At 31.9% G+C, this 25,732-nt stretch overlaps 1 protein-coding gene across 1 annotated transcript in view; it reads left to right on the top strand.

Annotated features, from left to right (window-relative positions):
- Nucleotides 1-25,732, top strand: part of LOC129221135 (neurofibromin-like) — a 110,652-nt gene that overhangs the window by 54,758 nt on the left and 30,162 nt on the right. The window contains exons 27-42 of the mRNA XM_054855580.1: nucleotides 91-263; nucleotides 2,420-2,512; nucleotides 3,971-4,101; nucleotides 4,782-4,956; nucleotides 8,932-9,171; nucleotides 11,464-11,658; nucleotides 11,761-11,884; nucleotides 12,462-12,599; nucleotides 13,308-13,472; nucleotides 16,304-16,405; nucleotides 18,509-18,646; nucleotides 20,768-20,948; nucleotides 21,509-21,692; nucleotides 22,561-22,648; nucleotides 22,746-22,832; nucleotides 23,643-23,762. Of these exons, the coding sequence (XP_054711555.1) occupies nucleotides 91-263; nucleotides 2,420-2,512; nucleotides 3,971-4,101; nucleotides 4,782-4,956; nucleotides 8,932-9,171; nucleotides 11,464-11,658; nucleotides 11,761-11,884; nucleotides 12,462-12,599; nucleotides 13,308-13,472; nucleotides 16,304-16,405; nucleotides 18,509-18,646; nucleotides 20,768-20,948; nucleotides 21,509-21,692; nucleotides 22,561-22,648; nucleotides 22,746-22,832; nucleotides 23,643-23,762 (2,334 nt within the window). The remainder of the gene's footprint in view (nucleotides 1-90; nucleotides 264-2,419; nucleotides 2,513-3,970; nucleotides 4,102-4,781; nucleotides 4,957-8,931; nucleotides 9,172-11,463; nucleotides 11,659-11,760; nucleotides 11,885-12,461; nucleotides 12,600-13,307; nucleotides 13,473-16,303; nucleotides 16,406-18,508; nucleotides 18,647-20,767; nucleotides 20,949-21,508; nucleotides 21,693-22,560; nucleotides 22,649-22,745; nucleotides 22,833-23,642; nucleotides 23,763-25,732) is intronic.

Below are 25,732 nucleotides of genomic sequence, written 5' to 3' on the forward strand. Positions count from 1 at the left end.
TTTCTAGTTGAGTTATTTTCAATTGAGAACTTGGTTTTTAATGTGGCAGCTATGACTAGTTATCTAATTTTCGAAATTTGCTTATTTTAGGTTGAAGTAACAGACTGTATGCAAACTTTATTTCGAGGTAATAGTCTTGGAAGTAAAATCATGGCTTTTTGCTTCAAGATTTATGGTGCCAGCTATTTGTTGAGTTTGTTGGATCCATTGATTACCCCACTTTTGGATTTGCCAAATGTCAGTTATGAAGTTGATCTTGCTCGGTAAGTAATCAGTTCATAACATTGGAGAAATGGACATGTTTTAAGCACTTGGTACTAGCAAGTCAATAATCTTAATCAAGTTTACTAGCAAGTTGCTAGGGCATTCTTAGAGCTTTTCACAATATAAATTATCAATACCTATTTACCTTGCAAAGCTACGCTCGAAGTATATTGTATGCTACAAAATTTTTTATACTACAATTTACATTCTACATGATTTTTTTTAATTAAAGAAAGTAAATTTATTACTTAGCCATGCATAGTTGACCAAGATATATATTTTCATAATGTTAAATGTAATGAACTTTATTTTTTGTAAACAGTTGTATGGAGTATAACCCTATGGGAACACCACTGCAAAAATAGTAAGAATGACACAAGGATAACTGCACTTATATAGGGAATGACGGCTAGCATAAGAAAAAATGAAAGGAGAGATTTCAACACTGTATACATTCATTCATTTTTATGCTCAAAGTACCATATTAACATGAATTGTTTTCCAAAGACTATGCAATATCTCGCATTAAATGATAACTTTTATTTGTTATGAACTTCAAAGTAGATTCATTCACAGGAAATATTTACTACATAAATCTATATAATAATTTTCACTGAAAAAAGAGTTTGAATTCCACTACAAGATTTTTCTCTTACTTGTTCCTTTTCTTAATTTATGAAAACTCTTATGCCATTATAGACTTTTAATTTTTATCATGACTTGTGCTGTATTCAGACTCAGTTCTTTTTATATCTAAGGCTGGTATATTGTCTGTGATGTACACAGTAGCATAACTAGGGGTTGGCAGGAATGACTCTCACTTGGGGCGCAGCAGCCAGGGGGTGGCATTTCAACTCATTTAAAAAAATAATTTTAAGATTTTTTTTTGTTTTTCATTTTTTTTTTGTAATTATTATAAAATTTGAAAAATGCTTTGAAAAATGGAAAAAAAAAAAAAACTCTCAAGAATAAGAACTAGAGACACACACATAACATCTACTGAGAAGGAACATTGGGCATCATTGAAAACAATTCTAAAAAAGAAAATAAGAAAAAAAATTAATGCTGCCTCCTATTTGCTGAATCAACTAATCAAAATGTTCCAAAAAAAATTTTTTCTGGAGGTCTCAATGACCTTCGGTGACTTCCCATGAGAGCGAACCTATGGGGGGCGGGGGGCGCAATTTCTTTAGTTTGCCATGGGCGCTAGACCCCATAGTTACACTACTGGATGTAGATTTCCAGCCAACTCTTGCCCCCTCCCCCCCTTTTTTTTAAGTCTTCCACTTTTTTCACTAATCTTTTATCTTCCTGGACAAAAAAAAAAAGCAAATTTTCTGGAATCTCCAGTTTTTCTCCCCTTCCCCCCCTTTGCTCCACTATTATTTATTTATTTTTCCTTTCAATCATTCTTCTCCTTCATGAGCCATTTATTTTTGATGGCCTTGATTAAACTTAAAGCCACAAACACCTCAGAAGTTTATTTGGACTTAAAAGATGTCTAGGAAAAGGCAAAGTTGCATTTCTTATAATTATGCGCTTAATATTGCATATATTATTCCCAAAATGCAGTGAAATTTTCAAGTTTTAAGATGAATATTTTTTTGATGTCGATCGATTGTGTGTATTTTAAAAATCTGAATGATTTACACAAAATTAATTTTTTGTAAAATCTTGTTGCACCCTTCCCAGGATAATCTTTTATATTTTTTTCCATTTAACTGTGAATTTTTTTTCTTTATGCTTATGCAAGCAAACCACTAAAAATATTACAAAAATTTATTTTAACACTGTAAACTAGGGGTAAATATTAATTTAGCTGTGATTTTTTCAAAACCACTTTTTACAAATAGTAGGATGGCTGGATTATGTAAATGGTAGACTGATATTCATAACATATCAACTGCTTTGATTGAGATTGTAATCAAACATAGTATTTTCTTTTTTGAAATTGAAATTGTCAGAAGATATAAAAAGTTGCATTGGTTTATGTTTTCTGTAGCTAATTTTGATCAGTCCTTTATAAGCTTTTTTTCTCTTATGTTTCACATTCTTCAAAGCCTCAAATTGAAAACAAAAATCTTTTTTTTATTTTCAAAGTTTTGTGAGAATAGTGTTTTATTTCTTGAGTATTTGATACTAGATTTTATTTTAGGCTTGAGGAAGGGGAAGATATTGAAGAAAACAGAAGAAATCTACTCTCAATTACTCAGAAAGTTTTTAATGCAATTATTTCATCTGCAGATAGGTAATATTAATTCATTATCTAAACATCATTTAAATTTTTTTTTTAAATCTTAAAATAAACTTCATTTTCATTTCCATTGCTATAAAATTTAATTAAAACATCATTGCATGGAAATGTTAACCAGTATTTTTGCATAGGTATATTGTACTTGGTTGATTATTTACAATGTGTGCATTTTTAATAGTTTTAATTATTTTTGCAAGATTAAAAACTCTACTTGTTTAAAAAAGGCAATTAATGTGATTAGTTTTTAAGGCATTAAGTGGGCATTTTAAAGCTTTAAGTAGGCAATAAGATGTATAATGTTTATTTTGTAAGAAGTTAAATGTTTCCATGGTAAGGTTTTCAAATTTTTATGTTTTTTATGTGTATATGTGTTGTGTGTATTGTGTTGAGTCTAATAGTTGGAATCTAGTTTTTTTTTTTTTTTTTTTCTATTTTTATTATTTTTTTTAAGTGTACTTTTTTATTTACCTTTTTGTATTTTTTATTAATTTCATTGCTACATAACTACAGCTTGCCCATTCTCTGTTTCCTTTTTTCAAAACCTTTTTCAATTTTTTCTTTGTAATAATGCTTCTATTGAAAATTAAAATACTGGATTTGCATCATTTCTAATTCTTAGGCGTGACTGCATCTTATATTACAAAACTGTATTTGAAACATGTGAAATAATTTTTTATTTTAGTGATTAAATATTAGAATATTAAAAAGCTAATAAGTCCAATATAGTGGATGTACCCAACTGGAATTTTAAAAAAATGACACAACTGCTCCATTTGAGTACTTAGCGTTTTGTAACTCCATATGCATAGAACAAACATTTTTAACACTATAAAAAGCCTAATGCAACAATTAAACTCGACTCATGGCTGCTCGACTATTTTCCTGTTTTAGGAGAAAAGAAGAAATTAATTATAAATTATAATCTTGCAGTTATATAACCAACAATAAAGTAATGTATCAGCTTACAACAGCTCAAGAACTATTGTACAGTTCAACAAAATAAATATATAGTCTGAACTGAATGTCATATAATTTTTAGGTTTATAAATTTTTGCCCTCCTTTGTCTCCTCTGAAGTGACTATGTAGTTATACATGAAATACACTGCTAGCTCAGTCAACATGTATTTCTGCCTTAACCCTGGCTATAGGGCGGTAACTTACTGAACTCCCTCGTGTCCGACAACAAGCCCCTCATAATGTAGTTATAGCTTAATACTTGGATGTTTCCTCTGAGAGAATACTAAAGCTCATTAGTGTACCCTAAGAGGGAATTGATGTATTCCATAGCTTATGTTTAGAGATGGAAAATTTAGCAGAAAAGCCTTAGATGCCGAAGGGTTATAAGTCTGGTTGTATGGCAACAGTACATAAATAAATCTATAGAAGTTTTAATTTTGTGTAATTGTTATTTGCTTAGTGTGAAGTGTTTTCACTTTTATTCTTTTTTATAGGTTTCCATTGCAACTTAGAAGCATGTGTCATTGTCTTTATCAAGTTTTAAATAAGAGGTTTCCGAATTTCCCTCATAATATTAGTGCTGTAGGAACAGTCATATTCTTAAGATTCATTAACCCAGCAATAGGTAAAAGTCTTTGTATAAATTTCTTTTATCAAATAAATTTTACTGATGAATGGGATGAGTTTATTGGACACTTAAATGAAAATGGAAATCTTTATCATGTATCTCACTTGACTCTGAGCAAAAAACCATCATAAGCAGATAAATGCCTTAAACAGACTCACTTCAAAACACAGAATAGAACAAAACCATGTAGTATAATTAGTATCAGATTTGACAAGAGTAATAATTTGACCTTTTTTATTAGATTCAGTAATGTGATAAATCACTTTATGTCATTATGAGAAAAAAAAGATCATTATAAAATTTTTAATAGATAATAAAAAAGTTTTAAATCATTATAAGATTTTTTCCCCTGGTTATTATTATTATTATTTTTAATTGACTGAAACAAATCTTGTGTGGGTGGTTTTTTTTTTTTTTTTTTTTTTGGTATTTAAAAATTGTATGTGTTTTTTTTTCTCTCCTGTTTATGCCCCCCCCCCCCCTCCAATGCTGTGAACTGGTTTTTGTCAGGTTTTTACATTGTTCTTTTTCTCCCATTAATCTTGTTTAATTTATGTAAATCAACCAGTGTTCCTGGCTAGTTTGATAAATTTTTGTTGTATGTTACAATTATATTATTAATCTATGTAGGATTTTCTTCAGAATTGAATTGTATTACTTTTTTGAATTCTATTTAGTCTCTCCATTTGAAATGGGAATTGTAGACAAGCAACCGTCTTCCCGTACTAAGAGAGGTTTAATGTTGATGTCAAAAATACTTCAGAACATTGCTAACCACATAGAGTTCAGTAAAGAGCAGCATATGCTTCCATTCAATGACTTTTTAAGAGCTAATTTTGAGCATGGAAGACGGTAAGTGTTGTTTCTTTTTAAATGTTGTTGAAATATTTTATCTCCCTTCCCTAAACTATCTAATTTATACTTTAAAATAACTTAAATAATTACTCTACAACAGGGCTGTCCAACTGCAAAGAGCCCACGGTCCAGAATTCCAGTCATTGATCACCTGGCGGGTCACAGTTTGAAAAAGTTGAACAATAACCACTTACCTCTTATAAAATAACAATTAATAGTTGAATTATTAATTATAAAACAATGAAACAGAAGGATTATAAAACAATTTTCTTACATTTTAATGGGAAAACTGAGGCCGATCCGCCTTCTTTACTATAGAAGAGAGGTTTACTTCATATCCAACAGCTGCAAGCTTATCCGAGAACCTAACATTCCTCGAAACCAGTCAGATCAATATCATCATCAGAAAAGAGCGGAGAATTGACAAGAGCATGTTCTCAATTTCTTTTTCGAAATCAACAAAAACCGTCGAGTCGATGAGGGGGGTCTTTATTTTTAACCAATTGCAAGCAGATTTTGCTTATCTGAAATGTTTCTCTCTTCCCTACCTGTCTCTCCCCGCCAACGTGAGGCAATACTATTTCTACGAATTCATTTGGACACCAGCGTGCAGGTGGGAAGGACTGCTTGACCTTGACCTGTAGATGTCCTGTACCTTTTTCTCCCAATACAATGAAAGGAGTAAAAGAGCAATCAAGAGGAAATTTCAGGGACCCCGGCTTGACCAAGAATGGTAGTCTCGGATGCTTCTTGATACCATAAGATGTCGAAAAAAGAAATATGGGTCATTCCATGTCAAGTGATCCAAAATTTGGGAAATTTTTTCCCTCACCCTTTTGTATTTCTTTGAAATTTGGCTCATCGATTGTACCCTTCAAGGTAATCAAAAGTCCAAATTTTTAGATTTTTATCTCTATTATTTTTTTATTTATGACACTTTGATTTTTCGAAAAACCCTCTTTTTTTCATGGATGTTTGAACATAAAATGGACGATAACTCAGCACCAAATATAGATAGAAAGATTTGGTAAAAAGCATTTTAAAGTACATTAGTTGCTGTTTAATTGGATATGCAACATGACTAATTTCAAAAAAATTTTAATTTTTAAAAAATGAAATTTAAATTTTAAATTTAAATTTCTCAGAAAAGGTATAATGATTTTTTTTTAAATTCTCAAAAATTTGTGTGTATTTTATCTTTATTTGTGCAAAGTTTCAAGTTGGGATCTCAATGGGATCATATTTTTATGATTTTTTAAATAAAATTTGACTTATGAAATAATGACATTTTTCAGATTCTAACTAGTTAAATATGGGGTTTTCTTACTGGGGATGGTCTAGTAAATAGTAATTGATCATGATTATGCTTGAAATGAGCTGACATGAATTTGTAGATTGGTAAGCCCCCCCCCCCCACACCACCATCACTTTTAATTTTTTTTTCAAAACATTTCAAAAATTAAAATTAAATAAATAAAACAAAATAAATAGTAAACTTATTAAAAGTTGGTAAATAATCTTCTTTAAAGCAAGAAAAAGCCCCCCCCCCCTCCCCAGCACCACCACTTTTTTTTTTCAAAATGCAAAAAATAAATAAATTAATAAAATAAAACAAAATGAATAGAAAGCATATAAAAAGCTGGTAAATGTTCTTCTTTAAAGCAAGACGAAGTACATCCCCCCCCCCCACCCACACATACGATTAACACTATAATAGTATCACGCCTCACCTGACGCTTTTTTTTTCGGACTAAGTGTTTCTTTTTCAATCCGAACTTCACAAAATTTACTTGATTAATTCACTATCTGATAAGGAAAGTTATGATTCATTTCATCCCCTACCCCTGCGCCAACTTTCAATTTTGGAAGGAGGAAAGAAATAGTTTTCCTCAAGATCATAGCAAAATAGAAGTGTTTCCTCCCATTTTGTTTCATTCTTTTCACACTAAACTAAAAATCAATCTAAGAATCAGATCATATGTATCTCCGCATAAAACTGTCTTTCTACAACATTTGGAGTGCGGCGGTCTTCTTTTCTTTAATGCTGGTTTTCTTTTTAGTTTCAGTTGTAAAGGAGAGCAATGCAGCGAGATCTATTTATGCATATATTAAAAGCAGTTATAGATCAAACAAATTTTGCTAGTTTGAGCATAACCTTCCATGTTGTTAAGCTTCATTCCCGATTGCTCTTCCTCCTCCCTTTCCCCCTCCCCCTATCGTCCCACTTTTCGAATGAAAAAAAAAAGCTGCAAATGAGTGGTTCTATTTGTCTGTTAAAGTTTTTCTGACTTTTAGTTTTTATGACCCCCGCCCCCATTTATAAGCCTTAGTCACTGCTGATGTTTAGCAGTGTGCATCCCAGTTTATTATGATTATAACTCTTACGTGCCAGCTTTTTTTTTTTTTTTAAATACAGTTTAAAAAGATAAAAAGTGGTTGTGTGACGGGGGGGGGGGGGGGGGGGGTACCAATCTACAAATTCATGTCAGCTCATTTCAAGCATACTCGTGATCAATTACTACTTACTAGACCATCCTTAGTAAGAGAACCCTATATTTAACTAGTTAGAATCTGAAAAATGTCATTATTTCATAAGTCAAATTTTATTTAAAAATTCATAAAAATATGATCCCATTGAGATCCCAACTTGAAACTTTGCACAAATAAAGATAAAATACATACAAATTTTTGAGAATTTTTTTAAAAAAATTCATTATACCTTTCCTGAAAAATTTTAATTTAATTTTTTTTAAATTAAAAATTTTCTGAAATTAGTCATGTTGCATATCCAATTAAACAGCAACTAATGTACTTTAAAATGCTTTTTACCAAATCTTTCTATCTATATTTGGTGCTGAGTTATCGTCCATTTCATGTTCAAACATCCATGAAAAAAAGAGGGTTTTTCGAAAAATCAAAGTGTCATAAATAAAAAAATAATAGAGATAAAAATCTAAAAATTTGGACTTTTGATTACCTCAAAGGGTTGATTGATGAGATAAATTTCAAAGAAATACAAAAAGGTGAGGGAAAAAACTTTGGATCACTTGACATGGAATGACCCATATGCTGAATAAGAAGTTGGCGGGCCGCACTATATGTGCTGGGGGGCCGCCAGTTGGACAGCCCTGCTCTACAATAAGGTGTTGCTTATTGCAAGAATTTTACCCTCTTTATTTTCTGCTTCTTTGAGCACGTTTTCTCCCTTTTTTCCTTTTTGATCTAATTCCAAGAACATACTTCTGTACCCTTCACATTCTACACAAGGTGGAATGTGAAGGTTCTTGCGACTGACTTCAGGAAAAATTCCATTAGAGAGAAGAAAAAAGATTAGTACAATTAGAGTATCCGCTCACCTGGAAAGTCGAGGGGAATCATGGACTTTGACCATGATCCAAAACATGGAACGTCATGAATTGCGGAAAAAAATGTTCAAAACTATTTGCTGTGGATTTTGGGTTCTAAGTACATGCTAGTCCTGTAAGTATAGTTGGCATGATAAATTATGTCCAATCCTTTTGTTTTGATGCTTTGAAAAATAATCATAGCGCTGTTATGTGTAATCTCTGACAACCAGTTTTGAATTCTGATAATCATTCAGCTTTTTGCTTGCTTAATTTATTATCTTAATAAGATGATAACCAAAATCAGTACCCTTTGTGTTCAATTTAAAAGCTTAAAATGATGAATCTTGTCTCTGATCGTGGGTTGTTTTAGTCTTCAATGCTATGTGGAAAGAAGTTGGGTCACAAATTCAAGGAGACAAAATGTATTTTGCTCTAGCCAATTTTTGACTGCATTTTGTTTTATAATAAGCTAGGTCAGCCCCCCCCCCCCGCCACCCCTCTTTAAAAAAAGACAGAATATTTTTTTAAAGTATTAAAATTTAACAAAATTAGCTTCTGGAAAAATTGTGTATTATATTTTGTCATAGTTTTTTGATTTTGACGAGTGTTTTATTACTATTTTTAGATGGGTTGTACAGATAACTTCAGATTTAGAGTCATTGGACCAAACTAGTCATAGTATGTCTTTCATCAGTGATGCCAATGTTCATGCACTGCACAGACTTTTGTGGAATCACCAAGAGAAAATTGGAGATTATCTTTCAAGCTCCAGAGATCACAAAGCTGTTGGACGTCGCCCTTTTGACAAAATGGCTACCTTGCTCGCTTACCTTGGTCCACCTGAGCATAAACCAGTAGATTCACAGTATGCGTGAAATTATTCACTATGATATTTATAATCCTTTTACATATTTTTTAAATTTTATTTGTGTTATTATAATTTTCGACTTCTCTAGTATATTTCAATTACTCAAAATTAACTCTACTAACGTGCTTTATTTCTTAGTTCATGTTTTTTTAAGGATTTTGCAATTAGGTTATTTATTTGAAATTTTTTCTAAAATTAGTATCATTTATTATACAAAGTTTAAATTATCTATAAAATATAAATACTAAATATTTATTGTTTCTCAAAACTAATACAGATTTTTAACCTTGATTTGCTTAATCATTCCAATTGATTTTTATTTTATTTTAATTTGTATTAATTTTATCTTATCTTTAAATCCCTTTTGCTTTTCCCTTGCACACATTTTTCATTCTTTTTCTTCCTCTTATTATTTTTAGAAATTTATTTCCAATTTGTAAGAATAAATGTACCTCTTTAAAACTTCTTTATCCTTTTCGATTCACTTTCTACCCATGTTTATTGTTTCTTTTAAATGCTTTATTACTTAAGTTTTCCTACAAATTTAAGTTGCAGAAAAATTTTGGCTTTGTTAAATAATGTCTTAACATTTAGGAAAGAAATTGTTCTTTGAAATCTAAAAAGAAAATACTTAAGCATTTTCATATGATTAATAACTTAGTCAGCACAATTTCAAGTATTAAATCAATAAGAGAAAAATGTTTGATGTGCTGAAAAGCAATTTGAACTCTGTTTTGTTAATTATTTGAAACTTTTTTTATTGTAAAGATTCATTTTTTTTTTTCTTATGTTTTTATCTGCTCGTCAACATTTCGTGTTTTAATATCTGTGTCCCTTGAATTATTCATACAATATGTTAACATGTGGAAGATTTCTGCAACTTTTAACTTTCTTGACTTCTTAGCTATTGTTTTTTCTTATCTTTTGTATAGAGATTTGTACATACACATGTTTTCTGATTCACATATTGAATGCTTTTTTTCTCCTTGAATCTAGTGGCATGCCTGAGCTAGTAGGACTCTGGGCTAAAAGTTCTGTTATAATTAAGTAAGAACCTTAAGAATGCATATTTATTTGTTAAATGTTGTGTGATTATTTTGATACCTGAAAATTGTATCTACCATTTTTTTAAGTGTTTGCAAAAACTGCCAAAAAATACCGGGACATGATTTAAATAATTATTTCATTTTTTATTTAAATATATTCACATATTCTCCTAATTTATTTCCTTAACCCTAGAGGACAATTTATAATCAATATTAAAACATATGAATGAGGATTTTTTTATTGCAATTTAAATGTGATGTAAATTTCTTTATCAGTTTTCGAGTAAAACAAATTAAGTCTTAATGTTTTCGGTGAAATAGTCTGAAATATAGAATGAAGATTCATGTAATTTGAATCTTTATGACAGTTTTTGAAATTTTAAAACATTTTTTTTTCAATCTCTCCATATTTTTCTGTTAATCAATGGTCCTGAAATTTGAAGAAATTTCAAAATTTTAAAAGTATTTTTGTGCCTATGGTTATTATTATTATGACACAATCTATTTTCCTGTCAAATGGTTCATATATAATCTAAAACACTTTATACATTACTGACGTATACTTATATTCAATGTTAAATGACATAATATTGCAATAAAAGAAAGAATTTAACAAGTTTATAACTTAAATTCTGGCTGATAATCCAATCACAATTGCTTCCCCTATGCTCCCTTATAAGCCATCATTTGTTCTTTTTCATTGAATTTTTTTCAAGAAATTGGAACTAAAACAGAAGTAATTTGTAATTTATGCAGTTTTATTTTTAATGTCATTTAGATCATTCTGAAGTTCAGCATTGATATTTTTCCTTGCTGAATCATAGTTAGAAAAGTATCTTTTTATTATGTAGCTCCTATAAAATCACAAAATAGAAAAAATATTTCAAATGTACTTGAAAACCCGTTTTCACCAGACCAAATTTGCTGAATGCAACTCCCTGCACTTTTATAATCAGAAAAATTAGAGCAATGTTTTATTTTAAAAATTATTGACTAAAATCATTAAATTATAATGTTCATGAAAATATATAGTCCTTATTTTATTTTACTGGTGTCAATTTAAAGAATAAAATCCTTCAAATGTATTCTTATCTTATGCATGGAAATGACTTTTGTCTAGAATTTCTTTTTGGAGAAAAAGAATTTTCTTTTATATGTAATATGTGTTACGCATATCATTTTCTATATTTTGCTTAATACTATATTATATTCACAGCAGCATTTTATGGTAGGTCAGTAATAGATACAATAAATATTTGATTTATTTCAGATGGAACAGCATGGAAATGTCAAGTACTAAGTTTGAAGAAATTATGTCAAAACACAACATGCATGAAAGAGATGAATTTAAATCTCTTAAGTCTCTAAACATATTTTATCAAGCTGGAACATCTAAAAGTGGAAATCCTGTGTTTTATTTCATAGCTAGGCGATACAAGTAAGATATCTAAAACCAAGTCTCTGGGACTCTTTCAATTGATGAAAATAAAAAATATAAACTTTTTTTTTTGTCAATGCTTTTTTTTTATTTCACTTTTAGAATTGGAGAGACAAATGGTGACCTGCTAATTTATCATGTCATCCTTACTTTAAAACCTTTTTGCCATAAGCCATTTGAACTGGTTGTAGATTTTACCCATACAAGCACAGAAAACCGTTTCAGAGTAAGTTTAATTAAACATTTTTAGTAAACTTATTTTCAATGTATTATGTATGCATTAGTTGCATGTAATACTTAAAGGAAAGGCTTCATATTTCAATATTGATTGATTTTAGAAAAATTGTTGTTGTGATAATTTAGCTACAGAAGAGCAGCACTTAGTTGAATCATATGTATTTCATTTCAAATTAAGTTTTATGTTATCTTTTTGGCATTGTGTGCATTTTTTTAACTGTCTAGTTATACATAGCTGAAATCTTATTGCCTAAGACAGGGGTTCTCCAACTTTTCTGACTTGCGACACCCTTCGTAGAACTAGAATTTTCTGGCAGCATCCTAGTCTATCTGTATTTTACACATGTCGACACTGTGGGAACTTAGAGGCACCCACTTTGGAAATCCCTGGCCTAAGCTTAGTGACAAATTTTGAATTTTCATAGCTTTTCTAAAATTTAAATAATAAATTGCAATGTCTCGAAAATAATGAATTGCTATTTTTCATGTAGTTAGTCTGCTTAGGGTTTTTGTTTTTTGGTCACATGTGTAAGAAAAAAAATATTCTAACGGTATTTAATTTTTAGGCAGAATTCTTGCAGAAGTGGTTTGTTGTCCTTCCTGAAGTAGCATATGAAAAAATTCAAGCAGCATATATTTATAATTGTAATTCCTGGGTTCGAGAATATACCAAGTATCATGATCGTATTTTAGCGCCATTGAAAGTAAGTGTAAAATTATATTATCTATTGAATATAAATATAAAATGATAAGAGAAATCATGCAGGGGTTCACATTTGGGAAAATTTCAAAGTGAGATTTTTTACCTTGACCTTTAAATGTTAAATGGGGATATTTACAGGAACAGCATGCATATGGATTTTTTTCTTTGGGATGTTGGGAAATACTGCGGGAATCATACAATCTCGCACTCTAGTGTACCCCTGTCATAGTACTGTGTAAAAATTATGTATTATTCAGTTTAAAATTTTAATCATTCATCTTCTCGTCATAGCAGATTTTTAAATGAAACCCATTACATTTCTATTGATTTTCATGAATGTTATGTATTGTTATGCCTTTGAAATTTTCCTCTTGAAATGCAGAATTTCTCGATAGTTTCAGGACTTCAAATTTATGTTCTTTGTATTTATATTGTGCATTAATGTCTCTTTGTCTGTTCAAAATGACATTTGAGTAGATTATGCTTTTTATCCTATCGATTACTTTAGATGTCAATCTGTTTCCTTAAATTTTAGTATCGGTTTAGTAAAAATTTCAGTAAATTTTGCGAAATAATGATCATTTTTATACTTAGGCCAAATACTTAGTTTTTTGACCAAATGCAGTGTGATCTTCACAAAGTCGAGCATTTTTTTTTCTTTCATCTCTCTGACCTGGTTCTATTTGTGATGAGTTCTTTTTCTTTTCAGGGATGTAGAAAACTTATTTTCTTGGACACACCTCAAAGATTGAATGATTATATTGAAATAGATTATCAACGACTACCTGGTGCTACATTATCTCTGGATGAGGATTTGAAAGTTTTTAATAATGCGTTAAAATTATCTCATAAAGATACTAAAGTTGCTATAAAGGTTTGTATTGAGTAAAATAAAAGAGAAAAAAAATGTGTGTTTATGTTTAATGTACATGCTTTAGCAATTTTACAAAGCAGTTGTTAATTCAAAAGGTGCTGCCAAGAAATAGCAGCCTTCCATCCCCCTCCCCCCCTTTTTTTTTTTGTTCGAAAACTAAGTTTCTCACATTTTCAATTCTAATAAGAGTTATGTTTACCTTTTTAAAAGTCCCCCTCCCCTTGATCCTATGCACAGCCATCTTTTTCCAGTGTCTAAGCCGCTATTACAAAGAGAATAAAAAGGTTAAACGTATTAAAAAAACTTTTTTTTAAAAAATTATGTATAAGGTATTAAATTATTTCTGCTATTTGGGGGGGGGGGAGGAGGGTCAATTTTGCAAGTATATATGCTTTTTTTTTGAACTCAACACCTATAAAATTTCATAAAAATAGTTTACAGATGGTTTAAGCTAATGAAGAAATAAATTAAATAATAGTTTTTAACAAAACTGTTTTTTAAATGAGGTAATTTTGTTGTCTTCTACAGACCAAAATGCAATATGGGTGAATCGAGTGTCTTTTCTAAGCACCCAGATAATACAACTTCAAAGCACAAGGATGGTGAATCGCATCCAGCTGTAGATGCTTGGATATCTACCTTAAATGGAGCTAACTCCGACAGCATTGTTGTTCTCAGATTGTAGATCTGCTCTCGAAGCCATCAAAGAAGGCAAATTTAGGCTCACTCAAGAAATCAGTTCTCTTCTGTTCTTCATTGGTGCAAATGGCAAATCATGCCCCCTTCAGTGAATCCCAGCCCATGTTGACATCGAAGGGAATGAGGTGACCGATTTCCTTGCTGATGAAACCAGAACACATAAGCCTGCAACTTCATCTATTAGTTTTTGATGCAAGCGTAGTCACAAAACAAAAGTTCTGCCCGAACCCAAAGAAAAATTTTTTGGCTGCCTGAATTGAATTACAGTAGAGAAATTACAACAATAGCAAGACTGACGACAAAGCATTTAAGGGCATGAAGATCCTGCCGGATGGTTCCAGGACTTATGAGGATTGCAAGCACTGCCCAGGCATGCAACTGGACCCCAAACATCTTTTTAGCTGCCCTTTCACTGCTTGTTTCCTTTTCAAAATAGACAGTAACTACAACATGGACACTTTGTACTCAGATAGAACCTTTGGCAGTGCCAAAGCTGTGATTGTGATTCACGCCTTCGCCAACATTTAATCTTTCTCTTTATTGCTTTTTTTCCTTCACCATGCACTTAACCATACACAACAACAACTTTGTTGTCCCTATTTTGGAACATTGCTATTTTTGGAACTGGTTATGAAAATCTGAGAAATGTAAATAAACCTTTGTTGCTCTATTCTGTAACAGGCTTTTGGCTTCTTGGTGTCATATTCTAGCTTTTTTTTTCTAACTTCTTCTTTTTACTTATCTCTAATTTTGAAATAGTTATCTAAACAAAAATTTTATTTAAAGAATTCAAGACACTTACTATTCACCCCAAATTGGGTATTTTCAAAACGATCACATAATTTACCTTAGCCTGCTGCCCCTTATCCTCCCCCCCCCCCCCCCCCCCCGGAGAGTTTTTGTACAGTGTGATTTACTTGTAGTTGAAGCTGCAAAACAAATAGTTTTTCAATAGCTATGGCTGCTTAAGAAAGTTTTTTACAGTGCAGAAAGCTCTTAACTATTTTAAAACATTACTCATTTAATTTTTAGCTGATTCTGTTTAGAGTATTTTTTCCGGTTATATCCAAATTAGATGTGGGGCAAAGATAGACGAAGAAAATATGATCGTAAATGAAATTGCTGTGATGTTTTATGTACCAAACTATTGTAACTATCAGGATTGAATTTTTTGAGAAAAGGGACTTTTGTTCTCTTTAAATTAAGCCTAAAATTCATTCTATTCCAGAACCTTGTGCCCATAAATTTCCGACTGTACTTTGGTCTGCTTCAGTCATCACAAAAAGAAGGCTGTGTATCTTGCAAAAACACAAACGAAGAATAAAAATTAATTTTAACTCAGAAACAGTTGCATGAATGTGTTACTTTTTATCATGGTCATTTAGATGGACATTAAAATTATCGTTAAAAATTTAAAACATTTTCTATCTTCTTTATTAGATTAAAATCTATGATTGTGTACAATATTTTTTATACACATTTTTATTTCATTGTTATAAATTATGCAGTTTCTTATTGTCTTAAATTGTTTCCTTTAAAATTTGAACGAATATGTACTAGATTTCATAATTTTTCTTCTGCTTTTATTATTCTTAAACGTTTAATGTGCAAACTTCACAAATATGCAACATATATGTACAAGTATATTCAGTATTTTTACATAAGCATGAAATTGTTAAATGTAATCCATTGAAAAACTTTATTAAACAGCCTAATAAATCATGCCAAATGTTTCTTAAGTAGGAATAAGCTCAGATTAAAAAAATAAATGAATAAAAATTCCAAAATGTTCACTTGTATATTAATTTTTATGTGGAACTCAGAGCATCATTTGGAAGATAAATTAATAATGACTGTACTTGCCAAAAAACACTGCTGTGTTGATGCATTTAAAACAAAGTTGCTCTGGAAGGGCTGTTGTTCTGAAAAAATATTCTCTTCTTTTTTTTTTTTTAAATTGAAAATGGAGAAATATTGTGCAACTATACTACATCCAAAGCCTTTCTGTTCAAAAATAACAATATATATATAACTTTGTTTTAAAATTATTGCATTTGTAAGTTATTTTTCTATATAATTTTGTAAAAAATTGCAATCTAGAAATGTCTATTTTTATCTGACAATCATTTCAGGTGGGCCCTACTGCAATTCAAGTTACATCAGCTGAAAAAACCAAAGTCATTGGGCATTCAGTTTTGTTAAATGATGTCTATTATGCATCTGAAATAGAAGAAGTATGTATTTATTTGTATGTTTATTTTTGCAGGAGTTTTACTCCAGAGGGAAAATGAGAAATACTCAAAAAATTTTAGGTGATCTTAAGTCTTGGGATAATGTGTTTTTCACCCAAAATAAACATATTTTCATGTCCTTTTTTAAGAACTAATGGTGACAATTTAGGGGGGGGGGGGTCATGACCCCCTTGACTCTCCCTCTGTATCCCCCCTACATTAAAGATATGTGTTCTAAATTTTGTATGATATTCTTTTAAACACTAACATTATAGACTGCAGAGGTTACCTTGAGAGGGATGTAAATGCTCATTGCTCATGGAATATTCAGTTGTATGTAGGAAATTGTTGTGTCAAAGGAGGATCCAGCTTCTGGTTTGGAGGCAGTTTTTTCTGGAAGGGGTTTTTATAAGTATTATTTTGAGCATAAATAGGGGGTCTATGACTCGTTTCTTGAAAATAAAGTCCTCCAAAAGGCAGCAGTCAACTAGCTTTGCTCATGACTGCCTCTAGATTTGTGTGTGTAAGTAGAATATGCTTGCTACATGTTTTCATTATTGCATTAAACGTTTTCTAAATGCCTAGTAAAGTTTTGAAACAGTCAAGTATTCTTTATGACTACTTTCAATATTAGTAAGACCCAGTGGCGCCGACTCCATGGGGCCTGAGGGGGCCCGAGCCCCCTCAAAAATATTTTTGAGGGGGCAGAGCCCCCTGAATAAATCAAGAAAAGTATTAGTTATATTATGTTTTCTAAACTCATAAATTTATCTTTTATTTTCCTTGTTTGAAGATAGTTTACCTTGTAAAATACATTCAGTAATGAGTTAAAACAAATAATTATTACGGTAGTAAGCAGGTTAACTGAAAACGAGTAGTGTGAATAATGATTGTGTTATAGTGCTGCAAGCACACTTAGAATTTGTCCCAGTGTGCGAACATACGGGTCAAATCTGTTGCCGGTGGGCAGCGCTGCGGCGAGCTCATCTAAGTGTTGATGATCTGTTTGATTTGTATATTAAATGGGAGGCGTGATAGTTTTGAATACTTTTGGGAATTGTGTTTAAAAGAAAAATCTTCACGAAATGATGATCCTTCGCTTCCTCGGAGTCGACGTATACCAAAGTATGAAAACAACGAAGCCTGCTCACCGCACGCTTTCAAAATCCCAAAGGCAATTTATATTGAGGTTTGTGAAATGGTGCAATCTTGCATTATTGGGCTCTTTACATCAACTGGACTCACACAGATCATTGCAGTTGAACTAAAGTGCTTTGCTTTTATTTAACAGAGGTGAAACAAATTTTGAAAAATAGAGTTTTCAAAAACAACCTAGACATTGAGAGACTGCGTTTACACTTGAATATGTTAACCGGTATAACTAATGAAAAAACAACTGGTCTTAAAAAAAACATGAGTAAATTAAATTACCTTTTTACGAAAATACTGTGTGTGTTTGTATTTATTTTTTCCTTTTTTCGAAGCCAAAAGATATGTGTCAGGCTTGTCGAGTTTTTGGGGTTCTAATGTTGATTATATGACTTTACAATGCTTAAAAAAAACTTTAAAACTCACTTTTTTTCATCTCAAATTTAGAAAATTTCCCCCGCCCCCCCCCCCCCCTTTTTTAAAAAAGTCGCCGTCTCTGGGAGTGTCTTTCCATTCAAGTCAAGTGTCCTTCCTACCTTATAATATCAATGCTTAGCTACGGAACTGCACGGCTCCCCATAAAATAGAACAAAAAAATCTCTTACTAAGACAAGTGATATGATTTAAAAGTTGAACCAGAAAATTTGTAAACCAATTTTTAGATTCTTTTACTTCAAAAACGCCGTGTCATATACTGTTTGTTAAAATTATACACACCAGAAAATATGGCATTAACAAGGTTCAAAAATCTGACCTTTATTTGGGGTGGGGGACCTCTGAGGGATTACATAACACCCTAAACCCCTGGAGATGTCCAGCCCCCTCAATAATTTTTGCAAGTTGGCGCCCCTGGTAAGACCAAATTGGTAAGCATTTTGAAAATATTATGAAAACATTGAATAAGTTATGTTTGCATTCTGTAACACTGAAAATAATTAAAGAAAATTTCATTTCTAGGTGTGCCTGGTAGATGACAATCAGTTCACATTAACTATCGCTAATGAAAGTGGCCCATTGTCTTTCATTCACAATGACTGTGATAGTATAGTTCAAGCTATAATTCACATCAGAACAAGATGGGAGCTCTCCCAACCAGTATGTGTTTAATTTTTTTCTGAATATGCAGTACTTATTGCTTAGCTTTCCTTCTACCTTGTTAATGAGTTTCTTTAATATACAATGTCAGGAAATGTAGAGATCAGTTCTGTACCTCAGAGCCAGACTGAAGTAAGTCAAAAAATTGCACTTTTTTGTTTATGAGTGCATTGTGCGTAGAAACCTATTCCACATCGAGCCATGTGAAAGTAATTCTTTTAAATTCTTTTATCAGTGGTAAAAGAGTGCACGTCCCTTCTTTTGCATGCTTCTGACAACTGTTTTTCTTCTCTCCTATAAAATCACAATTACGTGACTTACATTCTTCTGGTTCTAAGGTATACAAAGTTGTTGGTTGAACTTTTTCAAAGCAATTTGATAGTCATTTCAAAAGTGTAATACACACATTTTTTTTTTTTTATTTCTGCTATTGACATGTTTAATTTGGTTGGCTACATGTCTTTACTAGCTTTTTCTTCCCAATGTTGGAGTCGCAACAAATTGTAAGGTTTTCCATTCTATTGAATTTCTCGGGTACTTCCTACCTTTTAGAGTGAGGCCTTAGGATTGTCATGTAGCACAGAAAAAGTGGTGGAATCTTCTCTTAACCTATACTTGGGATATATTTTGGATCATCTTGGTGAAAAATAACTGCCCTAACCACATGGTAGCCCAGGTACTGGCATCAGAAAGGTCAGCAGGAGAAACTATGACCTCGCATAAGTTCTTTCCTTTTTGGGAGTAAGTCATTTGAGTGGAAGGCGCTTAAACCCATTCTTCGTCAGTAGTGACTGTTATGCAAAAATAAAGCTAGAACTCCAAAATCAAATTTGCATCTTATCTCTGGCCAACCTTTCTGTCATTGGTACCCAAACCATTTGACAGCTGAACAAATGCCATATTAGGCGGGATGGAGAAGCTTCCAAGCTGTTGTAAATTTATTGTAATGAAAATTGGGACTTTAATGAAGGCTTGTACTGATGCATTATCAATAAATATTTCAGCAAAAAAAATAAAGGTGTGCTTATCTAAATAACCCTCATAACTTATCTTTAACTTAACTTTATTGTGTTTTCAATTCATTCAAAACCCATCAGTGCTATGCTGTTGTGGTTGTCTTCGAAATACATAACAGTGTAAGTGTGATGCAATAAAGATAGCGTATTTCTAGAACTCTATACACACCATCATTCAAAATCCTTCATTTACATATTTTGCTTCTATCCTGTCTCAAGTGGCTTTGTTTTGCATGACAGAGTTTTAATTTATCCTATAATTTTTGATTGAATTATTGATGTTTGTTTCTAAAAAAATATGATAATTGTTGTGGGATATGTAATAAGATGACAGAGAAAAAGGGACTCAACCGAACCATGCACTGTGACCAGAGGTCTATTTTACTAATCCCCAACCTGATGTCTAAAAAAGATCAGCAGCTGAATCTAAATTCAGCAGATGCCTAATAAGAGTGTTTTGAATCTCTCCAAGTTCAATTAAATAACAACCAAAGTTTGAACCTGTTGACAAACTCTTTGCGACTACACAAAATGCTGGTAGCAGCTTCCTCGTAGTAAAGGTAACCCTTACATCTTAGGTCATCACTGGCACCCATTATAGCAAGGTGTCCATCCAGATTACTTCATTTACCTGATAGTTTTTCCTTTAGAAATATTTATTAAGAAAACAAAACTATAGTTATAATAGGATTCTTTGAATTTCTAGTTGTTGGTTCAGGGCAACAAAAGTAGTATCCAAATCTTCCAAACAGGATATTTAGCTATTTCAGTATATCAGATACCTGAGTGTCCTATAGGGAGTGACCTTATTTGGATTCTCAAAAGCGCAAAGCATATTATGGCATTCCCAAATGATGTAGAATGTTATTATACAGACAAATTTTTATAAATTCAATATTTTGTTGTCATTTGTTACCTATGAACTGTTTATAATTTTGTAAAAAAATATAAAAGATGCTTTTTATAGTTTAAATTTTCAGCCCTATCTGCTATTGTGTAAATTGTTTCTGTGCACTTTGTGAAAAGATTGATATAAAGTTCAGAATAATCCAAGCAGATTCAGGAAATAATGTATGTTTGTATCAATCTTTTTTATTTCATTAAGGACTCTGTAACTGTTCACACAAAAATCAGACCAAAAGATGTTCCCGGCACTCTTCTCAACATGGCTCTGTTGAATCTTGGAAGCTCAGATCCAAACTTGAGAACCACTGCTTATAATCTACTCTGTGCATTAACTGGAACTTTTGATCTAAAGATTGAAGGACAACTTTTGGAAACCTCTGGTAAACGAAAAAATTTTATGTCTATTTTCCATACATTTTACTTTAGTTGCCCGCTTGAAAAGCAATTGTTCACTTTGTGATGATCAGCATTCTTGCAGGAATGTATTACAAGTCATAAATGCTAATTCTACTATTGCATAGCGGCAAGAGACGCCAGAATTTTCATGAATCGTTTAAGCTCAATGAATTTCATCATGTATAAATGGTATGAACATTAATGGTTTTATTTTCAAACTATCACTTTTTCTAAAAAATAAACTATTGTAGCTAGCAAGAAGAGTGATGATGATTCAATTTTTAAAAGTGTTCATTTTCTGTGAGTAGAATTGGGCAATTGGTTTCGCAGTATATAGTGCAGTGAAGTGTATTTTGGAACATGATTTTACATATTTTGCCACCCTTTAAGTCATAACATCAGTCTTGATATATTTTTTAAAGCTGTATGAAGAGAAAAAACTTGAATCTGAAGTATTTGAATTGATGTACATGCATTAGCAATTAATAAGATCATGCATAATTTTATTTTTGAAAGAAGAAATAATTCAATTATTTTATTCTAGGTTTGTGTATTCCATCAAACAATACTATTTTTATCAAGCAAATTAGTGAGAAATTGGCACAAAATGCTTCCCATCTAACTCTGGAGTTTTTAGAAGAATGCATACAAGGATTTAGATCATCAACTATAGAACTTAAACACTTATGCCTAGAGTACATGACACCTTGGTTGCCAAATTTAACAAGGTCTGTATTTCATTGTCATGATGATTTCAAAGATAGAAATCTAAAGTATTTATATATGTGGTTATGATTATTTATAATCTTTGTTAGGATTGGATTTACAAATCTCCTTTGAGAAACAGTTTTAAATGCCTTATTTTATATTTTAAGTTATTTGTTATGTTGTACTGGTTTGTTTAAGTGTTATAATTTCTAGCATTGTCGTGATAATTTAAGTGTTAAAATTTCAAGCAGCTTACGAGTCTTTTTATTTCAAATATGCTTTTGAAGTATTATTTTTCAGTAAATATAACTATGTCCTTTAAATCGTTAGGATAAGTAAGATACTTGAGAATACAGTCGATGATTAAATTAAGAAAAACATGTTAAAGAATCAAAAGATTGTTAGCATTACCCTTACAAGTATACATTAGTATGATTATTATTAATAATGAAGAATCTAAGCTATGATTATAATTCTGTCTCATGCACAAGTTGAGTTATGTTCAGAACCTATATTTGTGTTTCTAGGTTAATATATTTGATAATCCTCGCATTTTCTCAAAATTTCGAACTCCTCCCCCCCCCCCTTTTTTGTTTGTTTAAATTTTATTCTAGTCTTGCCACAAATTTAGTAAATATATCTCATTTACACAAATTTTTGCATCACATTAACTGCCATGCATTTGGTTACCTTGTAATTCTCATTTTTACCCTCAAAGTTGAATGAACAAATCTGAGATAAATAATTCTGAATTTAATAAGTTATTCATTTTGAAGTTTTTCTTACATTTGGTTGTATGTTGGATTTAATTTTGGATGCTCTGCAATATTGATGAAAATGCTTCATGACTGCCCTAAACATGACCCATTTTAAATCAATACTTTGTAGGTTTTGCAAACATAATGATGATAGCAAACGCCAGAGAGTGGCTACAATACTAGACAAGTTAATTACTCTTACCATAGAAGAAGTCGAGGTCAGTGGAAATTTCTTTCAAAAAGCTATAAAGAGTAAAAACATTCATCTAGTTTCCTAGCATTGAATGCTTGATAAAACTCTTTTTTAAATTTTAGATGTATCCCTCAATACAAGCTAAAATCTGGGGCAATATAGGACAAGTTTCTGATCTGCTGGACACAGTTCTGGACAGTTTTATTAAAGTAAACTTTATTTCATTTGTCATTTCAGTTTTTTCTGTTGCTTCTTGCTTTTGTACATTTAGCTCTAAATTGTTTTAGTAATGTTTAATTGGAAAAATAAGTCGGTTTTAACTAAGGATAATGTTTGTGATAATTATCTCTTCCATGTAGGAAGCAAATTTGTCACATTCAAATGTATCGTTTAAAATTATTTGTGGTATCTTTCGTTACTAAAACTAGTATTTATAACATATTGTCGCCTCAGAGCAACACACATCTAATCCCAGGAATAACACTATCCTACTGTTGCTCTGAGACAAAAATATTATAATAGAGCATGGGGGGGAGCCATTAAAAATATTTTGAAATAACGAATTTTGCACTGAATTTTGAAAGGCACCATTTAAAGATTTATGGAGCAAAACGACCAGAAATTTGAGCATTGTTGTGCAAGCATCAATAAGTGTTTCTACCAGTATCTTAAATTAAGTTTTTGAATTGATTATAAGTGTGTGTGCATATATATATATATATATATATTTGTATAGCTAATTTATTCCATTTAAAGGTAAATAACATCTATCAATGTTTATTAACCTTTAAAATGTTATTCGAAACTGCTCCAAAATGCAATTCAACCTACTTAATGAATTTTTGTTTTTTCATCCTACAATAAATTAATTTCCAAAAGCAATATTTTTCAATGTGTGTGATATAAGTTAAAAATCGATATAAATAATCTGAAATTGTGACCATAGATATGATTAAATGAGTATACAATTATGAAATAATCAATAATATATATATATATATATTTTTAATTTATTTTAGAGAAGTGTAACTGGTGGCTTAGGTTCAGCACAATCAGAAATCATGGCTGATACTGCTGTTGCTCTGGCATCATCAAATGTACAACTGGTTGCTTTGAAAGTTATTAGTAGATTGTGTAGGGTAAGCTGAGTTCTATGTATTACTGAGTCTCATATAATAAGCATTTAAAAGACTAAATTAAGTGCATGTGGATAAAATTGATTTTTTATGAGAATGAACGTATAGTGTCTTATGATCTTGGTTCAACATTTTCCTCACTATACTCATGCACTTATTATAGTGAGAAAATTCTTTATTTGGCTGTTTTCGTGGTCTTAACTACATTGGACAAATATAATACATACATTACCTAAATTATGATACACATAATTTGTATAGCAGATCCAAAGAAGACTTTCTAACTTCATCCTTCATAGTAAGTTGATATCAAGAAAAGTGCCAGTTTTTATTGAGACATATGACAAAAATATGTATATCAACTATAAATATTAGCCATTAATATGTATATAGTTCATAAAAAACACTACTCAAAGGGGAGGGGGAGTATGAAGTAAGTATTTGAAAATAAATTTAAGAGTTCTGGTAGTTATTGCGTTATCCTTTAATATGTGAAATCATATGTGGATGGTGGGGGGGGGGGGGGGCATTTCCATAAACTTTTTTGAAGCATAACAAAAAAACTAGTGGTTAGATATAGTTTAATCATTTGACAGGAATGAGTAAAATTCCAACAATGTGTATACTAGTGCAAATAAAAACAGTTTATTCACTTGCTTGTTGTCAGACTTTGATTAATTTCTTTTTGCACTGATGAAGGAATTTGCTTTTATAACCTCGAAACAGCTGTTTGCAGAGTTTTTTTAACTTTTTATTTGTCATAGTATACATGTTGTCACAATTTTACTCATTTAGTTGTAGAAAGTTTCCGACTGTTTTTTTAAATATTAGACAGAAATCTTAGAACACTTTCTGTGTAACTAAGTGGGGATAATAAACTCTGAGCAATTTATCTGTCCAGCATATCTCAAACATTCTATTGTCAGTGACAAATTTAACACGGTCTTGCCAACAATAGTTTTTCATTGGTTTCAAAAAACGAGGTTCACTTTCTTCATTGATCAATTAAAGCCCAAAATTTGTATCACAGAAAATAAATAAATATATAAAATGCTTCTGGTTATTCTATCAAAGTAATACACAGTCCAGTCACATTAATGTGACCATCTGTCAAAAGCCAGAATAACCACCTTTCGCTGAGTGGACTGCTGCGAGACGTGCAGGAAGAGAATCACTTAGGTCCCTGAAGGTGTTCTCTGGGATGTTGAGCCATGCCGACTCTAATGCCAAGGCCAGCTGCGCTAGATTACGCGGTTGAGGATCCATGGCGCGAACAACTCGATCGAGATGGTCCCACAGATGCTCGATTGGGTTTAAGTCAGGTGAGTTTGCTGGCCAGGGGAGGACTGTAAACTCATCCTGGTGCTCTTCGAACCACGCACGTACACCGGCAGCTGTATGGCACCTCGCATTGTCCTGCTGGAAGATGCCATCATCCTGAGGAAAAACAATGCGCATGTAGGGGTGGACATGGTCCGCAAGGACAGATGCGTACTTGTATTGATCCATCGTGCCTTCTACAATGATCAGTGAACCCAGAGAATGCCAGGAAAACATTCCCCTGATCATAATGCTCCCACCTCCAGCTTGGACCCTTCCGGCAATGGGTGCAGGGTGGTTCCTTTCAGATTTCACGCTTTATACGCCAACGTCCATCTGTCGGATGGAGCATAAAACGCGATTCATCTGAAAACGCTACCTGTCGCCACTCAGTGGACGTCCAGCTGCTGTACTGGCGTGCAAATTCTAGGCTTCGTCGTCGATGAACAGCAGTCAGCATAGGTGCACGAACCAGGCGTCTGCTTCGGAGGCCCAGACGCAGCAATGTTCGCTGAATAGTAGTTTTGGAGACACTTTTGGTAGTCCCTTGGTTCATTTTGGTGGTCAGTTGCTCAACCGTAGCCCGTCTATCTGCCCGAACGCATCTCCGCAACCGTGGTTCGCCTCTGTCATCTATAACCCTTGGTGCACCA

This window comes from Uloborus diversus, chromosome 4, assembly GCF_026930045.1.
Source record: "Uloborus diversus isolate 005 chromosome 4, Udiv.v.3.1, whole genome shotgun sequence".
Lineage (NCBI taxonomy): Eukaryota > Metazoa > Arthropoda > Arachnida > Araneae > Uloboridae > Uloborus > Uloborus diversus.